At 44.0% G+C, this 20,367-nt stretch overlaps 1 protein-coding gene across 1 annotated transcript in view; it reads left to right on the top strand.

Annotated features, from left to right (window-relative positions):
• Positions 1 to 283: 283 nt before the first annotated feature.
• LOC129700996 (cytochrome P450 4B1) overlaps positions 284 to 20,367 on the top strand; it is a 73,506-nt gene continuing 53,422 nt past the window's right edge. Inside the window, exons 1-4 of the mRNA XM_055641885.1 lie at positions 284 to 666; positions 3,937 to 4,081; positions 16,912 to 16,956; positions 19,864 to 19,991. Coding sequence (XP_055497860.1) covers positions 469 to 666; positions 3,937 to 4,081; positions 16,912 to 16,956; positions 19,864 to 19,991 — 516 coding nt within the window. The 5' untranslated portion in view covers positions 284 to 468. The remainder of the gene's footprint in view (positions 667 to 3,936; positions 4,082 to 16,911; positions 16,957 to 19,863; positions 19,992 to 20,367) is intronic.

Below are 20,367 nucleotides of genomic sequence, written 5' to 3'. Positions count from 1 at the left end.
CTTCCAATCTGTGAAATACTACATGCAGATCATAAAGGAATACTGCAAAATAGCAACGATACTATTAATGTTAGCTTTCCAATTTTTCATAGAGCCTTGCTTTAATAAAGTACTTTAAGAAATAAAGTAAAGGCGGTGTGCATGAGCTTGAATTAAAGACTGTCCTGGTCGTTAGATTCGATAACCTGCTTCCTAGACAATTGCATCTGGTTTTGGTTCCAGAGTTTTACAAAACTTAATCACAGAATATCGGTGAGCGTGTGTCAAGTGAATTGCCTAGTGATCCAGGTGGAGGCGACATGAGGGAATCTAGCTTTAAGAGTGGGAGAGCGTACAGCGGGCGCTGTCGGTGTCACGTTGGGGTGCGGCTGCAGACAAAGTCAGATGTAAAGGCTGCCGTGATTGAAATCTGGATTAAAATCTGCGAGGCTCTTATCGCGGGTGCCCGATCTTTTCGCCGTCTGCACAATGGCTTTGCTGGAGGCGTTAAATGCGCTGTGCTTTCCCGTAGAGCTTCGTAGGCTGTTGCATTTGATCGCCGTGTTTTGTTTGGTTTACCTTCTGCTCAAAACAGTGAAGCTGTGTCGCCGCAGATGGAAGATGTTAGAGTGGATGCAACTTTTCCCGGGACCTCCGGCCCACTGGTTATTTGGACACGTACTGGAGGTCGGTATTGTAATCCGGGGCACTTGAATGTCATTATTTGCTGGGATAGAGCAGGATAAATGATGGGAATTGTGAGATATATTATAAAAATATCCAAGAATCGGCTATTTATGTCTTTTGACTGCAATGATAGAAACAGGCGATTAAAATTTGACTAGAAGCAATGTATTACGGGAGTTGGGCCATCCCTTTTGTCAGATGTATGAACACAACACGGAGTGTTTATTCGGTGAGTATAGTTATATGAAGCGTTGACACCATGAACGTAAACAAACCATTTGCCAAATCCATCACGGAGGTAGAGTTGCTGCTTTACAGCTCCAGACACCTGGGTTTGATCCTGACTACAGGTGCTGGCTGTATGAAGTTTGTACCTTCTCCTTGTGGCTCCGTGGGTTTTTATCTGGGTGCTCTGGTTTGATCCCACATTCCAAACACGTGGAGGTTTGTAGGTAAACTCGCTTATGTAAATTGTCCCTAGTGTGTAGGATCGAGCTAGTGTGTGGGTGGGTGATCATTAGTCGGCGAGAACTCGGTGGGCCGAAGGACCTGTGTCCGTGCTGTATCTCTAGTGTGAAAGATACAACTTCTAGATGCGCTGGGATGCATCCTCAGTGATGTGACCTGGGGTCATCGGGTGTATCGGGTCTCACAACATCAGACACCCTCGCCCAGGCGACCCAGCCGGGGTTGATCAAGCCCCAATTTGAGTCCCAGCAGCAACCGTCCACGGATCAGCCTCTTAATCCAAAACCACCTAGTGGCTTTCTCTGCGGCTTCACTTGCGGATTGAATGGCCCTCGTCTTTGCCAGCCCCGTAATCTCCAACTGGTTGAGGACTTTGCAGAGTGAGCGTCCTGCAAAGCCTCTACAGCCCACCACTATGGGCTCATAGAAAGTCTTCCAGCCGCTGTCCTGGCACATCTCCACCAATTCCTGGTACTTTGTGCGTTTCCTCTCATTAGCCTCTTCAACTAAACTAAACTAAAGAAAAGGGACTATGGAGAATTTCTGCACTCCTGCTAACTATCGTCCTTCCTTGAAACAACATTTCCTGTCACAGTGTGGCAGAGAGGACAATACAGGTCTGAACTATCATTTCATCTCAGTTGCTTTTTATTATGTTTTCTCTCCTTATCTATTGTCCCATGCCCTTCAAATCTGCCTATTCTTGATCCATTCTGCACTAGCAAATCTACCTCCTATTTCCCAACTCAACTTTTGTTCTCCAAGTCCTTGAATATGTTGTGCCCTTCAAAATGTGTGCCTGCCTTTGCAAAATGCCATGAACCTGCCACCTGTAAGCAACCAAGGCACTTTAACAGAGTACCTAAACTGCCTCGTATTAAATGCCTCCATTGTGGTTATTATTAAGATAATTTATGCTTCATCATCCTTTTCACCCAGTCATCAGCCTTTGAATTGCTTGACCTTGGTAATCATCTCCAATGCTTTGTCGTCAACATCTAACCTGGTTGGACCAGCACTCGGCAAAAAAACAGAGACTGACCTGCAAGATTCCCTTCCTTTGCTTGCACAGACATCTCTGGGAATCTACTCACGATCTATCTTTGGTTTCCCTTGTTTCTCGCCTACATTCTGTCCATTAGATGCATAGAATCATCTAATAATCATATATTATCATTAAATGCATAGAATCTGGGGTTTTTTAAACACTGGCAACATCCAAGTTGACCTGAGCAAATGCTTTCTTGATGACAACACAGTATCCAATTTGTCAGGTTGCTTGTGCAGAATGAGTACAGTGCAGAATACAGAATACAGTGCAGAATGCGTAACCGTATGCTGGGAGGATGAAAGTCTGTCTTTGGACCCGATCACAGACTTTAATCGCAAACAGCTGACCCCATAACTTTTTCTGGTATCTATCTAAAATGCACCAAGAAAACCTTCCCAACCTTGGAAGTCATATTTGGCACAAGATGAGTTCAGGTCTACGTATATGACCATTGCATTTGTAGAGTATATTTACTCTGCTGCTCTTCATTTCGCTTCAGCTGAAGCCTTCACCCTCATTGACTATTCCACCAGGCACCCATTGCTTGTTTCGATGTCCAAGAACTTAAGCTGAGGTCATCCAAACTCTGCCGGTATCCCATGCCCATCCACCCAATACCTTTGTACATACTAACGACATTGTTTCCACATTAAGCAACATTTTTATTTTAAATTTTTTTTCATATTCCCTTTGTGGCTTTATTCTTCTCAATCTTTGTACCTCTTTGATTGCGGTGCAATATGGTCTTGTGCTTCAGCTCAGTAACATGGGATTGTAGAAGTACTTTGAGACTTTAAAAAAAAAACTAAATTGTTTTAATTCACTTAGCAATGTGAAATTCAGGCTTTTACTCACAGTTTTAAAAATAATAAACACATTTTCATTAAATATCAAATGTGATTGTGTCTACTGCTTTTATTCGTCTGTCTCAACTTATCTCAACAGTTTGAGGAATTATGCGGTTTGGATTGATCACAACTTAAAATGAATATGCCTATGAAATTATTTTGTCGTGTATGAAGTTTGCACGTTCTCCCAAAAACCACCTGGGTTTTCTCTGGGTTCTCCACTTTCCTCCCACATCGCAAAGATTTGTAGGTTAATTGACCACTGTAAGATGCTGCCAGTGTGTGGGGAGTGGAATTGTATAGAACTAATGTGAATGGGTGATCGATGGTCAGCGTGGACACCATGGGCCGAAGGGCTATTTCCACTCTATCTTTAAATTAAACTCGTCCATCTTCATACTTTAATCATGGTTGTGTGCTTTATCTGTAAATAATTTACACAGTCCAAAATCTAACTTAGAAATGTTTATTTTTAAATCCTCAGTTGTATTTGCAAATTGCCAGTAGCAGCCGATCTTATTGATTCATTGATTTTTGTTGTGTCATCTACACTTGCCAACCCTATCTCTATTCTCCAAAATCTGTTAACTTTTCTGCAGTTTAAATTAACTTTTCAGTATTTTTTAATTTACTTTAATTGAAGTAGCTGTCACTGAATCTGGCCCTTAAAAATTGTTTACTGCAGCCTCAACTGTTTTCAAGATTTGTTTTGGTTGTAAATATTTAATTAATGGGCACAAAGTACAAAATAGCCACGATCATTAATATTATTAAAATTTTTAATAAAGGAGAATATCTGTAAGTTAATGTTGCCCACTTTAATCCTTGAGAGTGATATCAAGCATTTCCAATTGGAAAATCTCATATTTTTTGTTCTTTTGTTTCATTAAAATCTCATTACAGTTTCCTCAGGATGGGACAGATTTGGACAAGACTGTAACATGGACACACCAATATCCATATGCCTACCCAATATGGTTTGGGCCATTCACAGCATTTTTAAATATCAACCACCCAGATTATGTTAAAACTCTACTTCTAAGTACAGGTAAGGTTTTATGTTGGAATGTAACTGATAATTAGGCATTCATTTGCATGGAACATATTAACATTCATTTGCATGGAACATATTCTTAATATTTTCTTGTGCCAGGGACCAACAACAAGGTAGTTGTACACAAGAATGTATATAAGGAACTAAATTTAATTTTGGAACTAGTATGAAAGGGAAAATATCAATTCAGCTGTTCATTATCAACAGTATAAAAGAATAACAGTGGACAGATCCAATATCGCTGCAAGTTTTTTATTTCTTTAATCGCAAGATAAAGGCGTCACTGGTAAGGCCAGCATTTATTGTCCAACGCTTGCTGACTGAACTGAGAGGTTAGGCTATTTCAGGTTGTTGTTAAGGATCAACAACACTCATAACAGAACATGTCTGGATGCCAGATTCAGCTGCCTGAAGTATGCTTTCCTGAACTAGATGGGATTTTCCAGTAATTTAATAACCTTCAATAATGGACTTTCAGATGCTGTAATTGTTATATGGTTATATGGTTACTGTTGATAGATTTTCGTTCTAAGTGTATTTAATGTATTCAATTCCTAGTTGCCTGCTGCTGTGGTAAAATTCAAAACATCAGAACTCTGCATGCTTAAATATTATGTAACAATGCCCTTCTAATTACACCATTGTAATTTTAAATATGTGAGATTCTTTGTGTGTTTATGTAGTGGTGCCTAACAATTTATTACACTAATAACACTACATTAAAGTATTCGTTTTTTTTCCCCCTTCATGAATGCTAATAACAAGACAACTGGCTATCGCTGTTTGTTCTTTACAGCAACTCAGAAGCTTATTTTTATCAGACAATTGCACATGTATTCATATGGGATGTTTGTGGCATTTATTAGGAATTATTTAAAATTTAATATCATATAGTTTTAATACTTTAAAGAAAGCAGTAAGCTACTAGTGGTACTAGCATTGTGTAACGTTGTAGGAACACCAGGAAAATACCGTAAAAATATATTATTGGGAACAATATTGAAGAGTTTCTATTGTTAAAAGCAAGGACAAGAATAACATGTATTGGCCTCCAAGTCACCTATTTAATGCAGTAAAACATCTTAAAAATACACACCATGATGGATGCAGAAACTGATATAGAGTTATAAAAAAGGTACATGAAAGGCAGCAAATGGTTGAGAAACTAGAGGAGGCCATGGACAGTGGAATAGGATTTTGTGCAGTATACAGTAATCTTCACAATTTCATCCCTTGAATCCAGCAATGTGCCGAAATTATAGTTATTGACAACAGAAATGTACTTCCCTGGGAAACTTAAAGTAGTGACTTTCCTGTGCAAGTTCTTAATTTCTACATTTATCTACAGAATATTAAAAAGAGATATAGTCTGCAGTTAAACTAACTTTAATGCAATAAAACACAATGCAGGGGGAACTCAGCTTGTAAGGCAGCATCTGCAAAGGAAACAAATGGGCGACATATTAGGTTGGGATCTTTCTTCAGACATTGTAGCTCAGAGATATGGGTGGAAGCTGGATAAGACGTGGAGCGCAGTACAAACCCTGATAAGTGAGAGGTGGATACAGGTGAGGGGAGTTTGATGGGCAGATGGCTGGATTAAGCAGCAACGGCTGGAGGTGAAAAGGAGACAAAAAGGTGTTGGATAAGGACAGAGGAGTGAAATGTGAAGCCAAAGACAGGGATATAGGACAATGGGGAATGGGGGCAGAGTAAAGAAGATGGATAAAGGGGAACAGAAGGACTCCGGAGTGTACAAAGGAGAAATGAGCAGGATGTGGTGAGGGGTTAGTGGGGAAAATGGATGTTCATCAGGGTGGAAGCACAGGAAAGAGAGATGAGTTTAGGGACTTTTACTTGCAATTGGAGAAATCAATGTTCAGACTATTGAGTTGTAAGCTACTCAAGCAGAATACAAGGTGCTATACCTCCAGTTTGCACGTGGCCTCAATCTGACAATGGAGGAGGCCAAGGACAGAAAGATTAGTGTGGGAAGGGGAGTCAACAAATGAGAGGTCCAACAGGCTTTAAACTTTAGAGATATTAGTGTGGGAAAAGGGCTCTTCAGCCAACGAGTCCGTGACGACCAGCGTTCCCCCCGTTCACGAGCAGTATCGTACACTTTAGATGACACTGAAGCCAATTAACCTACAAAACAGGCTCTTTGGAGCCCATCGAGTCTCATGGAGAAAACCCATACCAGAGAGAACGTACAAACCCCGTAAAACAGCACCCATAGTCAGGATCGAACCCGGGTCTCTGGTGCTATAATGCAGCAACTCTACAACTGTGCGATGGTAGTCTGAGAGGGAAGCGGGGGCGGGCAGGGCAAAGAGGGGAGGAAGGCAGGGGGGAAGGGGGGGGCAGAGAGGGAGGGGGGCAGAGAGGGAGGGGAGAGAGAGGCAGGGCCTCCTCTCTTCTCCCTCTCTCCCCCCCCTCTCCTCCTCCCTCCCTCCCTCCTCCCCCCCTCCTCCTCCCCCCCTCCTCCCCCTCTCCTCCCCCCTCTCTCCCCCCCACCTCCCCCCTCACCCCCCCTCCCCCCCTTCTCCTCCCCCCTCTCCCCACCCGCCCTCTCCCTCCCCCCTCTCCCCCCCCCCACCCCCTCACCCTCTCTCTTTCTCCGCCCCGGGGAGGGGGGTAGAGAGGGTGGGGGTAGAGGCAGCACCTACCCAGGTTGTAAAGCAGGCCCCCCCACCAGGGGCCAGGCCCGAGCGAGGCTGCGGCCGGCATGGAACTGAGCGATCTGAGGACGTGAAAAGCAGCGGAGGGCCGACCGATCGTGGCTTCCACGAGGGTAAGCCATTTAGAACGGAGACGAGGAAGCACTTTTTCTCACAGAGAGTGGTGAGTCTGTGGAATTCTCTGCCTCAGAGGGCGGTGGAGGCAGGTTCTCTGGATGCTTTCAAGAGAGAGTAGATAGGGCTCTTAAAAATAGCGGAGTCAGGAGATATGGGGAGAAGGCAGGAACGGGGTACTGATTGGGGATGATCAGCCATGATCACATTGAATGGCGGTGCTGGTTCGAAGGGCCAAATGGCCTACTCCTGCATCTATTGTCTATTGCCACTCACAGGCGTGACAGACGATCGGGCAGGGAAGACAGAGAAGGTCGTCCCCTGTGACAGCTGCCATGGCCACTTTTCCTCTGCGCTTGTTGGCGGCCGCGCTGCGATAACAACCGCCGCCACCATGTTGTAGAACTTAAAGGAGCCCAGCGTAGTGCGCTGCATGACTTGATCACGAGTTCAACGGCTTCAATCCAGAGCCCTGGGCTTCCAGTTCGCTTCAGCACGTTAGATTTTAAAAAAGTGTCAGATTGGTTAACAATTTTAGTAAAAAACTCAGGAAATAATTAATCATATTTTCAGATGAAGGGTGTTTCGAAATCATGAGGTAAATCTCTACCGGAATATGTAAAAATTTCACTGTTACCACGTCGGGTTTTCGAGGAGATGTGAATCACTTGTTAAAACACGCACATGCACACGCACACGCACACACACACACACACACACACACACACACACACACACACACATACATAATATATATACACACACACACACACACCCACTCAAAAAAAACACACAGTGGTGCACACATAACATAAGGGTGATGGTTTACACAGAATGTGGGGATGGGAGCAAAAGGGATGGAGTCAAGAAACAAAGGCAGATGGACAATATATAGAGATAAACAAAAGAAGAAGAAAAGGAGTCGGGGAAGTAGAGGGGAGGAGATGGGGAATGAAGGTGTGAACAGCTATCAGAGGTATATAAGCTGGGGGCAAAAGCTACCTGCGTTGGGTCTGGTGGTACCTTTTTCAACATTGTATTTCAGAAGCCCTGGGGGGCAAAGTATTGTTGTGCATACCGATACTGACAGAGATGAAAAATCCTGAGAAGGATAGAAGAGGTGTGGAAGGAGAAAGAAATGGTTGCACATGTGGGCACAGGGAAGAACTGCAGATGTAGGTTTTAAATTCGATTCTGTTGGGTAGACTACCCAAGTGGAAAATGCTGGAGTAGCATGTGCCCGCGCTTTGGTAATCAGGCCGGGACAGAGACTTCTGAGTAATATGGGGGGGGGGGGTGGGAGTGGTACCGAACTGACAAACCGAAATGTCACTCAGATGCTCCTTCTCTCGGGGACAGAGAGGGTCTGAACCGAAATGTCACTCATTCCTTCTCTCCAGAGATGCTGCCTGTCCCGCTGAGTTACTCCAGCATTTTGTGCCATCATCATCCACCATCTGCTGAAAAATGTTAGAACGGAAAATCTGCTATTTCTATCCTCCAGTGATCTTGGACTGTGTATCCAGATGAAATCTTTACGAGAGGAAAACACAATGGAGACGTACTTTGGCGAGTTAACTAGGTCTAACGCTGCTTACCTCGCTGCCCTTAGTTTATATTTTAATGGTGTGGTGCAAGGGACCACTTGTTCTGTTATTCAAAACTGCGAATGTCTTTTGATTAATTTGCGTGTTCCAGCGTCCTGTTTACCTTTTGGGGTTTCCGAGACAATATTTAGATCGCTAGAAAAAACAAAGTTTTCAGCATGTATAAAAGTCTCTATGGCGTTGGTAATAAGAAGGAACTGCAGATGTTAGTTTATATTAAACATAGACACAAAGCGCCGGAGTAACTGCAGGTCAAGCAGCATCACTGGAAAAAACGGACAAGTGATGTTTTGAGTTGGGACCCTTCTTAAGACTGAAAGTGCGGGGAGCGTGGGGAGAACTGGAGGAAAGAAGAAAAGGCTTTTCATGGCCCCCTCTCCCACACTTTCAGTCTGAAGAAGGGTCCCAACCCAAAATGTCACCTATCCATTTTCTCCAGAGATAGTGCCTGACCTGCTGAGTTACTCTGACACTTTGTGTCTATCTCTATAGCATTTCCCTGCTGGGACAGCCATCACTCTAAAAATGATTCTGTATTCTCACTTTCCCCTAATTCAGAAAAACAAAATACAAATTTCAAATTAACTGAAACCATCTGATAATGTCACTGAAATGTCATTGTTGAAAACTCCCACAAAATCATAAAATTGAATCTGAAATAGTTCCTCGCATCCATGACAATAAAGCTTTTCTTGGAAATATGACTATCCTTTATTTGTGTATTATTGTCACGTAACCATGATACAGTTTAAAACTTTGTTTGCATGTTATCCAATCAAATCATACTATACTTGAGAACAATCAAGCCATACACAAGTGGTGCAAAGAGAAAAATACCAGAATGCAGAATATAGTGCTACAGCATCATAAAATAATGGTTACAGGTGTAAGTTGACACATAGCTGTTTGTTATTATTCGAAGTACTTGAATAATTCAGTGTAGACATCAACACTTCACAATGAATATGAATGAGATTTATGTCAGAGTCAGCTAAAATAGAAATTAAGGAAAGGACTACTCATTTTGAAATGTTGTGCTAATGTCATAAATGTGGTCATTATGAACATACTCATTGTACTATGATGCTACCCATAACAAAATAGCACAATTATATTGTGTCTATAAAATATCAAGCAAAGTTGGAACATACAATTCACAATAAATAGAAAATAATTTTGAAAGCTATCAAATGAATCAGAAAATAAAACATGTTTTCATTCCATCTGATGTACAGGTGGCTGTAAAGACTCGAGGAATACAGTTTTGATTTACAAGTTTCTGTTTTGAAATTTTTACTTCATATATTATTTTCTGCAAGACTGTTTTGTGCGTCTTTGTACAGAATTTAATGGGAATAAAAGTGAGTTTACATGTAATAATTGAGCATTTAACATTGGAGAAAATTAGTTTTGGATGTTCCCAATGACAATCTCACAATAGCAATCAATCACACAATCACAATCACAATAATACTTTATTAATCAAGTATGTTTTGCAACATACGAGGAATTCGGGGGATGTCAGCTCCCCAGCTCTGGGCGATCGAACCCGCGCCCGGGATGGTCGAGCCATTGTGTTCGTCGGAGCTCCCGACTGGCCTCTCCCGACTGTGAGCTCTTGATGGTAAGTCCACAGGCTGCGGTTGGAGCGATCCCAGGCAAGGGATCGGCTCCATTATTAAGTCCGCGCCCCGCGGTGGGGCCCAAGGTCAGTCCGAGGAGGCCTCCAGCTCCATCGATGGTAAGCTGCAGAGCAACCGGAGAACCGACCTGGAAACATCGCGTCTGGCAAGGTAAGTAACTGACAGGTAAATGTATTTATAAATCTCATTGAAATTAATATTCAGGTCCGTACACACGCAGTACCCCTTTCCCCCCCGACCCCCACATAAAACAAACCAGAGAACATTTACACAGACTTATAAAATCTCATCGGTGTCTTCACCAGCATTCACAACACTATCAAAAATTAAGTATCATGTACACCAATTAAAATTATACTTTAATACTCTAGAAAATACAAGAATAAATAAAGAGTAATAAATACATAATTTTATAAAGATATAAATTGCCTAAAATGGTTGTCTGTCCCGCTGAGTTACTCCAGCTTTTTGTATCTACGGTTTAAACCAGCATCTGCAGTGCGATCCTACACTCTCAATAAGCGGGTTTGATATTTCAGCTGCGCATGCCCAGGTATAAGCTCACTCGGGAAAAACATTCTCGCCAGCTGAGCTGCTGCGTGTACGGACCTGCATATTAATTTCAATGAGATTTATAAATAAATGTATCTGTCAACTTTGTCAGCAGTAGGCCACAGCGTACTGCAGGCTGCACAAATCCACAAATGTATCTATTTAAATTGTGGACTCAATACAGCATCAGCCTTGAAAACGCAAGAATGTCTGGAACGACCTTGTCATTATCAAATCCCTGGCATTAGCCCGAGTCACAATCATTCAAATTCGATATTGATTTACATGAATCACAAGTTGTGTGGTCATCTAATTATGAGAATTTGCATCCACTTGCACCACAGCCAAACTGGAGGCTTCAGTCAGGGGTGGGTCGCAGCTCCCCAGCTAACGGGTCCTGTTCTCGCTCTCTTTGAAGGAGGCGCGCCCGCCCCAGCGAGTGGGCAAACGCGGAGCCAACCCGTAGTATGTGGGAGCATTTCTCAGTCAGACTTTGTCGACAGTTGGGGTGGGGAATCAGGGAGAGACAGAGCTGGCGATGCCGCAAAGACCGAACAGTTTAATAATGACCCATTAAATTCGGCCATTCGGCAACCTGGGCTGATCTGATCTTACAGCCCTCTCGCTGCCTCACTGCGTGTCCGATCCTAATGCAGAACCTCCACAAAACCTTTGGTCTTCAGGTAACACCTGCACAAAGAGCCTCTGCTAAAAAGGGCTGGCGAACTGTGCTGGTCTACGTGCACTGGCCGAGATGGCTGGGGGAATGAACCGCAACCACCGCAAACTTGGAACACCACCGACCTTCCACTCAATCTATCCAATACTAAAGGGCAGGCATTTCGCAGTTAAATGTCTTATATCGGATTGGTGGTTCCTTTACAGGGGCAACCCTGTACTCAGTTTTCCACGGAGACGAATCTTTGTACATTCACACCGCCTGTAGGTAAGGCATCAGCCTACATCACACTGATACAGTCACTGCCTGCCTCAGATTAAATATATTTTTACACATAAATTATGAATAAAGATAAGAAAATGTTTCAAACACAAGTAATATTTTCTTATTCCAGCAGCAAACACATTATGAATTAAATGAAAATAATAAATTCTTTACATTTTTGAATATCTCATAATTGCAGATTATGAACTGAACTAGAACTGGGACTGTGTAAGTAGTGTGTGAACAGCAGAACAAGAAAGGAAGCTATTGAGTTGACAGAATTCTAGATTAATTCATTGGTAGAATAATTGACAATTTATACACAGTTTATACAGTGCTGCGTTTGCTTTTTTTCCCCAAATGACCTTTATCAAATCTCATGATTCCTTGCGGTTATCGGAATACCGAACTCGCTTATTAAAATAACTAGAGTTGCAATAACTGCATGAGCAAATTTCACAGTGTAACTGCTAGCAATTTGCAACAGATGGCACTCCATCACTAGACTGAATGAAATGTCCACCATTGCAATTTACCCAGGATTTTGATGCCAAATAGTTAAGAGAGAGCGTAGGATCTGTGCATAGAGTATGAGGAAGTTACATGGAGAAATTACAGAAAATTGCTGGCATGTCTCTAGAGAATCCTGGCCAAAATCTGGTTATTGGCAAATTCTATCTGGGTGATTTTGTGGTTCCATTTGCCCAAGGTACTACAGTAATACTACTTCAAAATTTGTTGCTGTAAAATACCGTAGGATGTTTGAAATGGAACTGAAAGGCGTTATCGAATGCATGCCAGTCTATTATATTTTCTCTATACATTATAACGATGCTTTCCCCTACTCTCACTTTCTGCCGCATCTGCTCCACATGAGGCTTTCCATTCTACGACATCCGAGATGTCCTCGTTCTTTCATAAACATGGTTTCTCCCCTCCTGTCATCAATGGATCCCTCAACCACATCTCCTCTGTGTCCCATTCTTCTGAACAATAATAGAGCTCCCCTGGTCCTCACCTTTCGCCCCACCAGCCTCCGCATTCAACAGATCATACTCTGACATTTCCGTCACATCCAATTTGATCGCAGGACAGCACCAACTTCCCATTCCCACCCCGTTTCACCTTCCACAGAGACCACTCTCTCCAAATTTCCTTGTTTCACCCATTCCTTCCTACCCAATAAATCCCCTCCTCAGGTACTTTCCCTTACAACTGCAGAAGATGTAACACCTGTCCCTATACCTCATTCACCTCCATCTAGGAACCCCAGCAGTCCTTCCAAGTGAAACAAAGGCTCACGTGCACTTCCTCTAACCTTATGTACTACATACAGTGTGTCCGATGTGACCTCTTATACATCGGCGTGGCAAAGTGTAGACTAGGCCTGCTGACTCTGCGGGTTGCTACCCATTTCAACTCCTCTTCCATTCCCATTCTGACGTTTCTTTCCTGGGCCTCCTCCATCGCCAGTGTGCATCTCCTCTAACCTCTTACTGCATCCAGTGTTCCCAATGTGACCTCTTGTACATGAGGGTAGGCTTGGCCGGTTGGATAACCCAGTTGCTAACCATTTCATTTCCACTTCCCAATCCCCCTCATATCCACCACATGTCACATTCCACTTGGGTAGCTTGCATCCCAATGGTATGAACATTGAATTCTCCAAAACCCTCCTCTCCCTCTTCCTCTTCCCCTCCTGTTCCACACCTGAACCCATGCCTATTTCTCCCCTTCCACCTACATTCCTCTAGCTTCACAATTTGAACTCTTCAATCCTTGTGACTCATCCCTGGCCTTTGTCCTACCATCCGCCTATCTAAAACTCCCTTCACCTGTATCAACTTATTGCCTGCCAAGCTTTGTGTTGCCCCTCCTCTCTTCTAGATTTCTTCCAACCCCATCATAAAAAGTCTGAAGTCTCCCAACCCAAAGCATCCCCCAGAGGTACTGCCTGACATGCTGAGTTAAGGGTTCCACTTGGGCGTCATTTACGTGACAAGCCAGTAGTGACTGACGCGCGACAATTGTGCAATAATCATCTAGCAGTACGACAGTCGCTCGCCAAGTGCTCTTGAGGGCCCTGCTTCTTTTGGGAACCATTTGCAATGTCGTTCGTATTTAGTCCGATCTCCATGGCAAGGATTTACCCAGTGAAAAAATGTCAAAACTACGCGCGCTTTATACCCGGGTGGTCACGTGGTGCGGCGCTCTAATGACACGCAAATGGCGCGCCGACCGGTGTACAGGCGGCACATCATTACGGACATTGACGCAAGGGGATGCAGAATAAATTAACATAGGCAACATTCGTGCGTCACCGTGCGTAACCATGCATCATCGCGAGCTATACGTACGTCGTCAGTACGTCAGCATGCGCAAGGTTACGTCACGCAGGTGGCGCATGACGATTTTGAGCATTGCAAAATCCTGGGGTACGGCGCGTTACCGCGTGTCACTGCATACACCATCACGCCTCACCACGCATCATGCGCGCGTCATGACGTGACAACCAATTTTTAGGATGACGCGCAAATGATGCCCAAGTGGGACAAGCCCTTTACTCTAGTACCTTGTGTCGTATTGTGTAAACCAGCATCTGCAGTTTCTCCATTATATATCCTGCTTTTTCCATTACATTTGTCTCTGCGCACTATACACAGTGAGCTTATTGGGATTTCCTGTAGTATGCATCATGAAGGATAAATTTCTACCTATTAATTCTATATAAAAAGGACATTATTCTGAGTTTTATTAGGAAATGTAGATGTCAACTGTTCATTAAATTAGTTTGAAAGATATACTGATTCTAAGAGGTTTGTTACCAGAATGTATGCCAATGCTTGTATTAGGGGTTATTAGCTACAAGGGGAGGTTGGACAAACTTGGATTATTTTGTTAGAGGGACGCCTCATGGAAATGTCAAGGACCAGCGGGCATAGTGAGTCAAGGTGAGAGGGGCAAAGTTTAAAGGAGATGTGCGGGGCAAGTTTTTTATATGGGTGGTGGTGGAGTAGATAGTGGAATTTGAGAGGCTTTTAGATTGGCACACACATATGCAGAGAATGGTGGCATGGATCACATGTAGACAGATACAATTAGTTTATCTTGGCATCATGTTCAGCACAGACATTGTTTGCAAAAGGGCATGTTCCTGGGCTATATTTTTCTATATTCTATGCTCTTTTCTCATATTCTATACTCAGTTTCTTAGTTACACAGCTACAGAAACTGTTCCTTTGAAAACACATTCAGTCAGCTTTATCAAAATGCATTGACAATCAGAAAACAAATGGAAAAAAAAATATTACAGGTGCACAACCTTTTATCCGATGATCCAAATAACGAAAACCTCCGAATAGCGACATTTTTTCAGTCCTTGAAAAAAGGTCCTTGAAAACGTTCACCGAGGACGGCCCGCAGAGGTGCCAGCGGAACCTCCGGTCGGTCCTCGAAGAAAGGGGAACTAAATCCCCATTCATAAAAGAGGTGAGGGTATATTGCGCGGGAGGGTTAATAATTGACAATATGCTGCTGCCTGCCCGCTGGGTTAAAAAGTTCCCATGGTAGACACGATACACAGTGTATCGTGAGTCTTGCGTGGGAACGTTTTAACTCAGCGTGCAGGCAGCAGCAAATTGTCGCTCCCTTCAGTTTCACCCCACCTACATCCCTCTGCTTCCCGGCCATGTGTGTGACCCCTTCCCTCCCCTCTCCAGTTCCCCACCCATTGCACCGGCGCGGGGGCTTTGCACTGTCTTCACGTCGGCGATTCTAGCAGCGCAGTGCAGTCACCGGAGACGTCAGGACCAACGGGACACCGACCCCCAGGCCCACTGCAAGCACGGAAATCCCAGAGACCCACAGCCAGCAGCAGCCCAGCCCCGTTCCAACTCCAGAGGAAAACTGCAAACTGGCCGGAGACGTCAGGACCACCAGAAGCCGCTCCCCGATGGGCCACTACGGCGACAAGTGGCAGTTCGCCCACAGCCCGAGCTGCGTCCTCTCATCGGGACACCGACCCCCAGGCCCACTGCAAGCACGGAGATCCCAGATCAGCAACTCCAGCCCAGCCCCGTTCCAACTTCAGAGGAACACGCAGTGTATGGGCAGAAGCTGATAGTGTGGAAGGTACTTCTTGTTCTTGGGGTCGGCAGCTCGGGCTGTGGGCGAACTGCCACTTGTCGCCGTAGCGGCCCATCGGGGAGCGGATTCCTCTGGAGTTGGAGGGGGAGGGGGGTATTGTGCTGTTTGATCGCCCCCTACTATCCCAGGGACAGGGAGACAGGACGTTCACCGAGGGCGGCCCGCAGAGGTGACAGCGGAACCTCCGGTCGGTCCTCGAAGAAAGGGGAACTAAATCCCCATTCATAAAAGAGAAGGTGAGAGTATATTGCGCAGGAGGGTTAATAATTGACAATCTGCTGCTACCTGCCCGCTGAGTTAAAAAATTCCCACGGTAGACACGATACACAGTGTATCGTGAGTCTTGCATGGGAACTTTTAAACTCAGCGTGCAGGCAGCAGCAGATTGTCGTTCCCTTCAGTTTCACCCCACCTACACCCCTCTGCTTCCCGGCCATGTGTGTGACCCCTTCCCTCCCCTCTCCAGCTCCCCGCTCATTGCACCGGCGTGGGGGCTTTGTACTGTCTTCATGACGGCGATGGCTGCAGGTAAGTGCAGTCACCGGAGACGTCAGGACCAATTGGACGTCGACCACCAGGCCCACCGCAAGCACGGAGAACCCAGAGACCCACAGCCAGCAGCAGCCCAGCCCAGCCCCGCTCCAACTTCTTCTGCCGGGATCAAGGCGCAAACTCGCGACCTTGCGGATATGAGCCGAGCACTCTACCACTGAGCCAGCCATTAAAATCTACGCAAAAAAATTTCCATTCCGAAGACCGACAAATTCTGAATTACGAAAGGTGTCTGGTCCCAAGGCTTTCGGATAAAAGGTTGTGCACCTGTACTAGCATTCATTCTTTTGAAATTGCTTCGAAGCACTATTTTCTCCATTCTACAGACTCTAAAATCATTAATTCAAGTGTCGAGTTCTTATGCACAGTGATGTATTGCAACAGTTGGTTTTAAAGATTCTGCCCAAATTGCACTTTTCCTACACTGTTAATCCAAATATTAATTTTACATTCTGCTTGTCTAGCGTGTGTGAATGCATTTCTATTTGTGTACAACATATTGTGTTTCAATAGTAGAGAGACATTTAAACTTTATTTTTTGCTTCTCATTAAGTAATATGTACTCTTGTGCTTAAATATATTACAGCACCAAAAGATGACATGGTGTACCAGTTTATTATTCCCTGGATTGGTAAGTAACGTCAATCTTATCATTAGCAACAGTACAATATCGTGCCCCATTGAACAAGACTAAAGATTCAAAATATCTTTGGTGAGAATTTTGGCTTCCAAAAATTCACACTCCTTCATCCACAATGAATGATTTTAGCACTTCCTCAGTGGCTGTCAGTTGCTTCTCTCTCAACCATCATAGCTCTCAACTGTCCCTCACAGAATACCCTTACTCAGCATCTCTTTACCACCATCATCCCCTTTTTCCGCACTATCCCCCTTCTCCCAACATCTAGGTTGCAACTGCATTTAAATTTGGTGGCCTTGCACCCTGCATGAAATGGTATGAAACTGCATGTAAATTTGGTGGCCTTGCACCCTGCTTGAAGTGGTATGAAACTGCACTTGAATTTAGTGGCCTTGCACCCTGCTTGAAGTGGTATCAAACTGCACTTGAATTTTGTGGCCTTGCACCCTGTGTGAAGTGGCATGAAACTGCACTTGACTTTGGTGGACTTGGACCCTGCTTGAAGTGGTATGAAACTGCACTTGAATTCATTGGCCTTGCACCCTGCTTGAAGTGGTATGAACCTGCACTTGAATTCGATGGCCACCAATATTGGAATTGGTGGAGAAGTGGAATATTGCGTTGGGGAACCAGCCCTCCCGTGTGAACATGGGACCCAATGGGTCCCACAGTCTAGTTACTTCTATATTTCTATTTCTTTGGCAGTTATAAAACCTGTTATCCAGAGTCTTCCACAGTCATAGGTTGATGTGCATTTTCAAATGTGAATTTGACGATAATGGTTTAAAATGAATAGTGTTGACAGGATGTTCATTAAGACATAGTATCTGGAAATGTTCATTTTCTCTCTCTTTCTGCCTTCATTCAAGTTGGATACTCTCAACAATTTAATAACACGGGTTACCATATACAATACAATACAATACAATACAATTTATTGTCATTTGAGCCCCAGTGAGGCTCAAACGAAATTCTGTTTCCACAGCCATACAAACAAAGACAATTTCCTAGACATACACACAATTTAATTCACACAAACATCCATCCATGATGGAAGGCAAAGTCTTTTCTCTCCCCTGTTCTCCATGTCTCTCCCGATATCCAAGCCCCAGGTGGGCGATGATAAGTCCCACGGCCATTTTAGGCCGTGCCGGGCGATTTACGGCCCCGCTCCCGGTCTAAATGTCACAAAGTTGGAGCCCCCGGCAGGCGCTGGAATGTCCCACGGCCATGAAGCCGCGCCGGGCGATGTACGTCCCCGCTCCGGGTCGTTCCAACCCCGCGACACGGGCTGGAGAAGTCGCGTTGCGGGAAGCGGTCTCTCTCTCCCCCCGCACATATATTTTCCATGCCATGGGGAAGTAGTTATCATCCACCCTAGTCAAGGTGTCACTCCTAGGCAGAACACTTGGGGAGAGGCTCTCTCTTATCAATATACTTTTTAAATTCAGCTGAGCATTCTTGTGACTTGGTGTTTCTGGATCTGGACCTGGATGTAGTACGCTGAAAAGCTCTAGGTAGAGCCTCACTCAGCACTGGACAATTTTTTTAACATTTTAGCAAGCCAATTAATCAGGCCAATTAACCTACAAACCTGAACGAATGTGGGAGGAAACCGAAGATCCCGGAGAAAACCCACGCAGATCACGGGGAGAACGTACAAACTCCATATAGACAGCACCCGTAGTCGGGATCAAACCCTGGGTCTCTGGCACTGCATTTTGCTATAAGGCAACATCTCTACCGCTGCGCCACCGTGACTGCCCTTGGTTTGGTTACTGATCCATGGGCATCAGCAACCTTCTGGCTCCTCGCCTCAGCAGCAGTTCCTTACTCAATCATGACTGTGACCATTAATGAAAATTCATGTCAGTAGAAGCTTGGGAATGTATAGAATAACTCCAACCACTGACTGTGACCATTAGCAGCAAAGCCAATTCTCATTCTTGCCTAACTTTTCACAACTTGCCTTTTTCAACATAACCTGCTTAGAAGTCGGAATAGACCAGGCAAATGCACAGAGTCTTTTGCCCAGAATAAGGGAATGGAGAACGAGGACATGGGTTTAAGGTGAGAGGGGAAAGATTTAATAGGCACCTGAGGTTAATTTATTTTCACAATAGGTGGTGGGTGTATGGAATGAACTGTGGGAAAGTAGTTGAGGCAGGTACCAACGCAACTTTTAAGAAACATGTTGACAGGTACATGGATATGACTAGTTGAATGGGATATAGGCCAAATGCAGGCAGGTGGAACGAGTGTAGATGGGGTATGTTGGTCAATGTGTGCAAATTGGGTCAAAGGGCCTGTTTCCAGATCTATATTCATCCCAATCTATATTCCCTCCCAAGCACAAGGGTGCTGGGACAATCCTGTGGTCCAACAATTGGTCAGTTGCTATTTATTACATCTGTATAGAATATCTGGGTTAGATTTGTCTCTTAACCATCAGATTCTGGGGGAACTGATTTTTAACACATTTTATATCAGTCGGTTTTTAGCTGGAGGTTGCTCCAGATATTGTAAAGCAAAATTATGGTCATGTTCCATGTTTTTGTTTCGCAGTTTCCCATATATGCCTTGTCTATATGGAACTATCCCACCAAACTCGGTGATTGTTTAGTCAGGGTACATCCAATCTCATCTAAATTCTCTTGGATTTGGGAATAGTCATTTTTTCTTCAAGACCACTGAGCAAATTAGAAACATTTTGAACATCAATCCAACAGATCAATTAATTTCAGCAGAGATCAGTGAATTAAACTTGGTCTTTGTGATTTGTAGATCATAGTACATTTGCTTAGAGAATCATAGCAAAACTCAAGGTGAGTTGAGAGAAGTGGAAAATCTATAATTTAAATGCTGATGATCTTCAGGAGTAAAGTGTTTGATTTCCAGGTGAAGGCTTGCTGGTGAGTTCGGGGCAGAAGTGGTTCCGTCATCGAAGACTATTAACACCTGGATTTCACTATGATGTTTTGAAGCCATATGTGAAGCTGGTTGCTGATTCAACCAAAACCATGCTGGTATGTTCGCTTGTCTGATTTAATCTTCCTAAATTTTATATTTGCTTTCTTTTTGGTCAAATTTACGACCACTTTCAGCAAGTTCCCTTACCTTGCTATCTTTGTCTTTCCTCCTTATTGGAACATGTCAGATATGGACATGCCTGGTGACAACTGCTCCTAAGTTACTTAATATAGCTCCTGCCAAATATATTGTATTTACCCAACCCAAATCTAGTACTTTCCCACAAACTGTCCCCAAAATGCTCTCTCATACCCATAGTTATGAACCGGAAAAATTAGTTCCAAATGTGGTAAAAAATCCCTACGTCAAATTTGTGCCTGAATGTAGAACATAGAACAGTACAGCACAGGAACATGCCAGCTTCGACCCATA

The sequence above is a fragment of the Leucoraja erinacea genome, chromosome 10 (genome assembly GCF_028641065.1).
Source record: "Leucoraja erinacea ecotype New England chromosome 10, Leri_hhj_1, whole genome shotgun sequence".
NCBI classification, from domain to species: domain Eukaryota; kingdom Metazoa; phylum Chordata; class Chondrichthyes; order Rajiformes; family Rajidae; genus Leucoraja; species Leucoraja erinaceus.
Note: the sequence above shows the minus strand (reverse complement) of the source record. Positions and strands in the feature narration are given on the sequence as shown.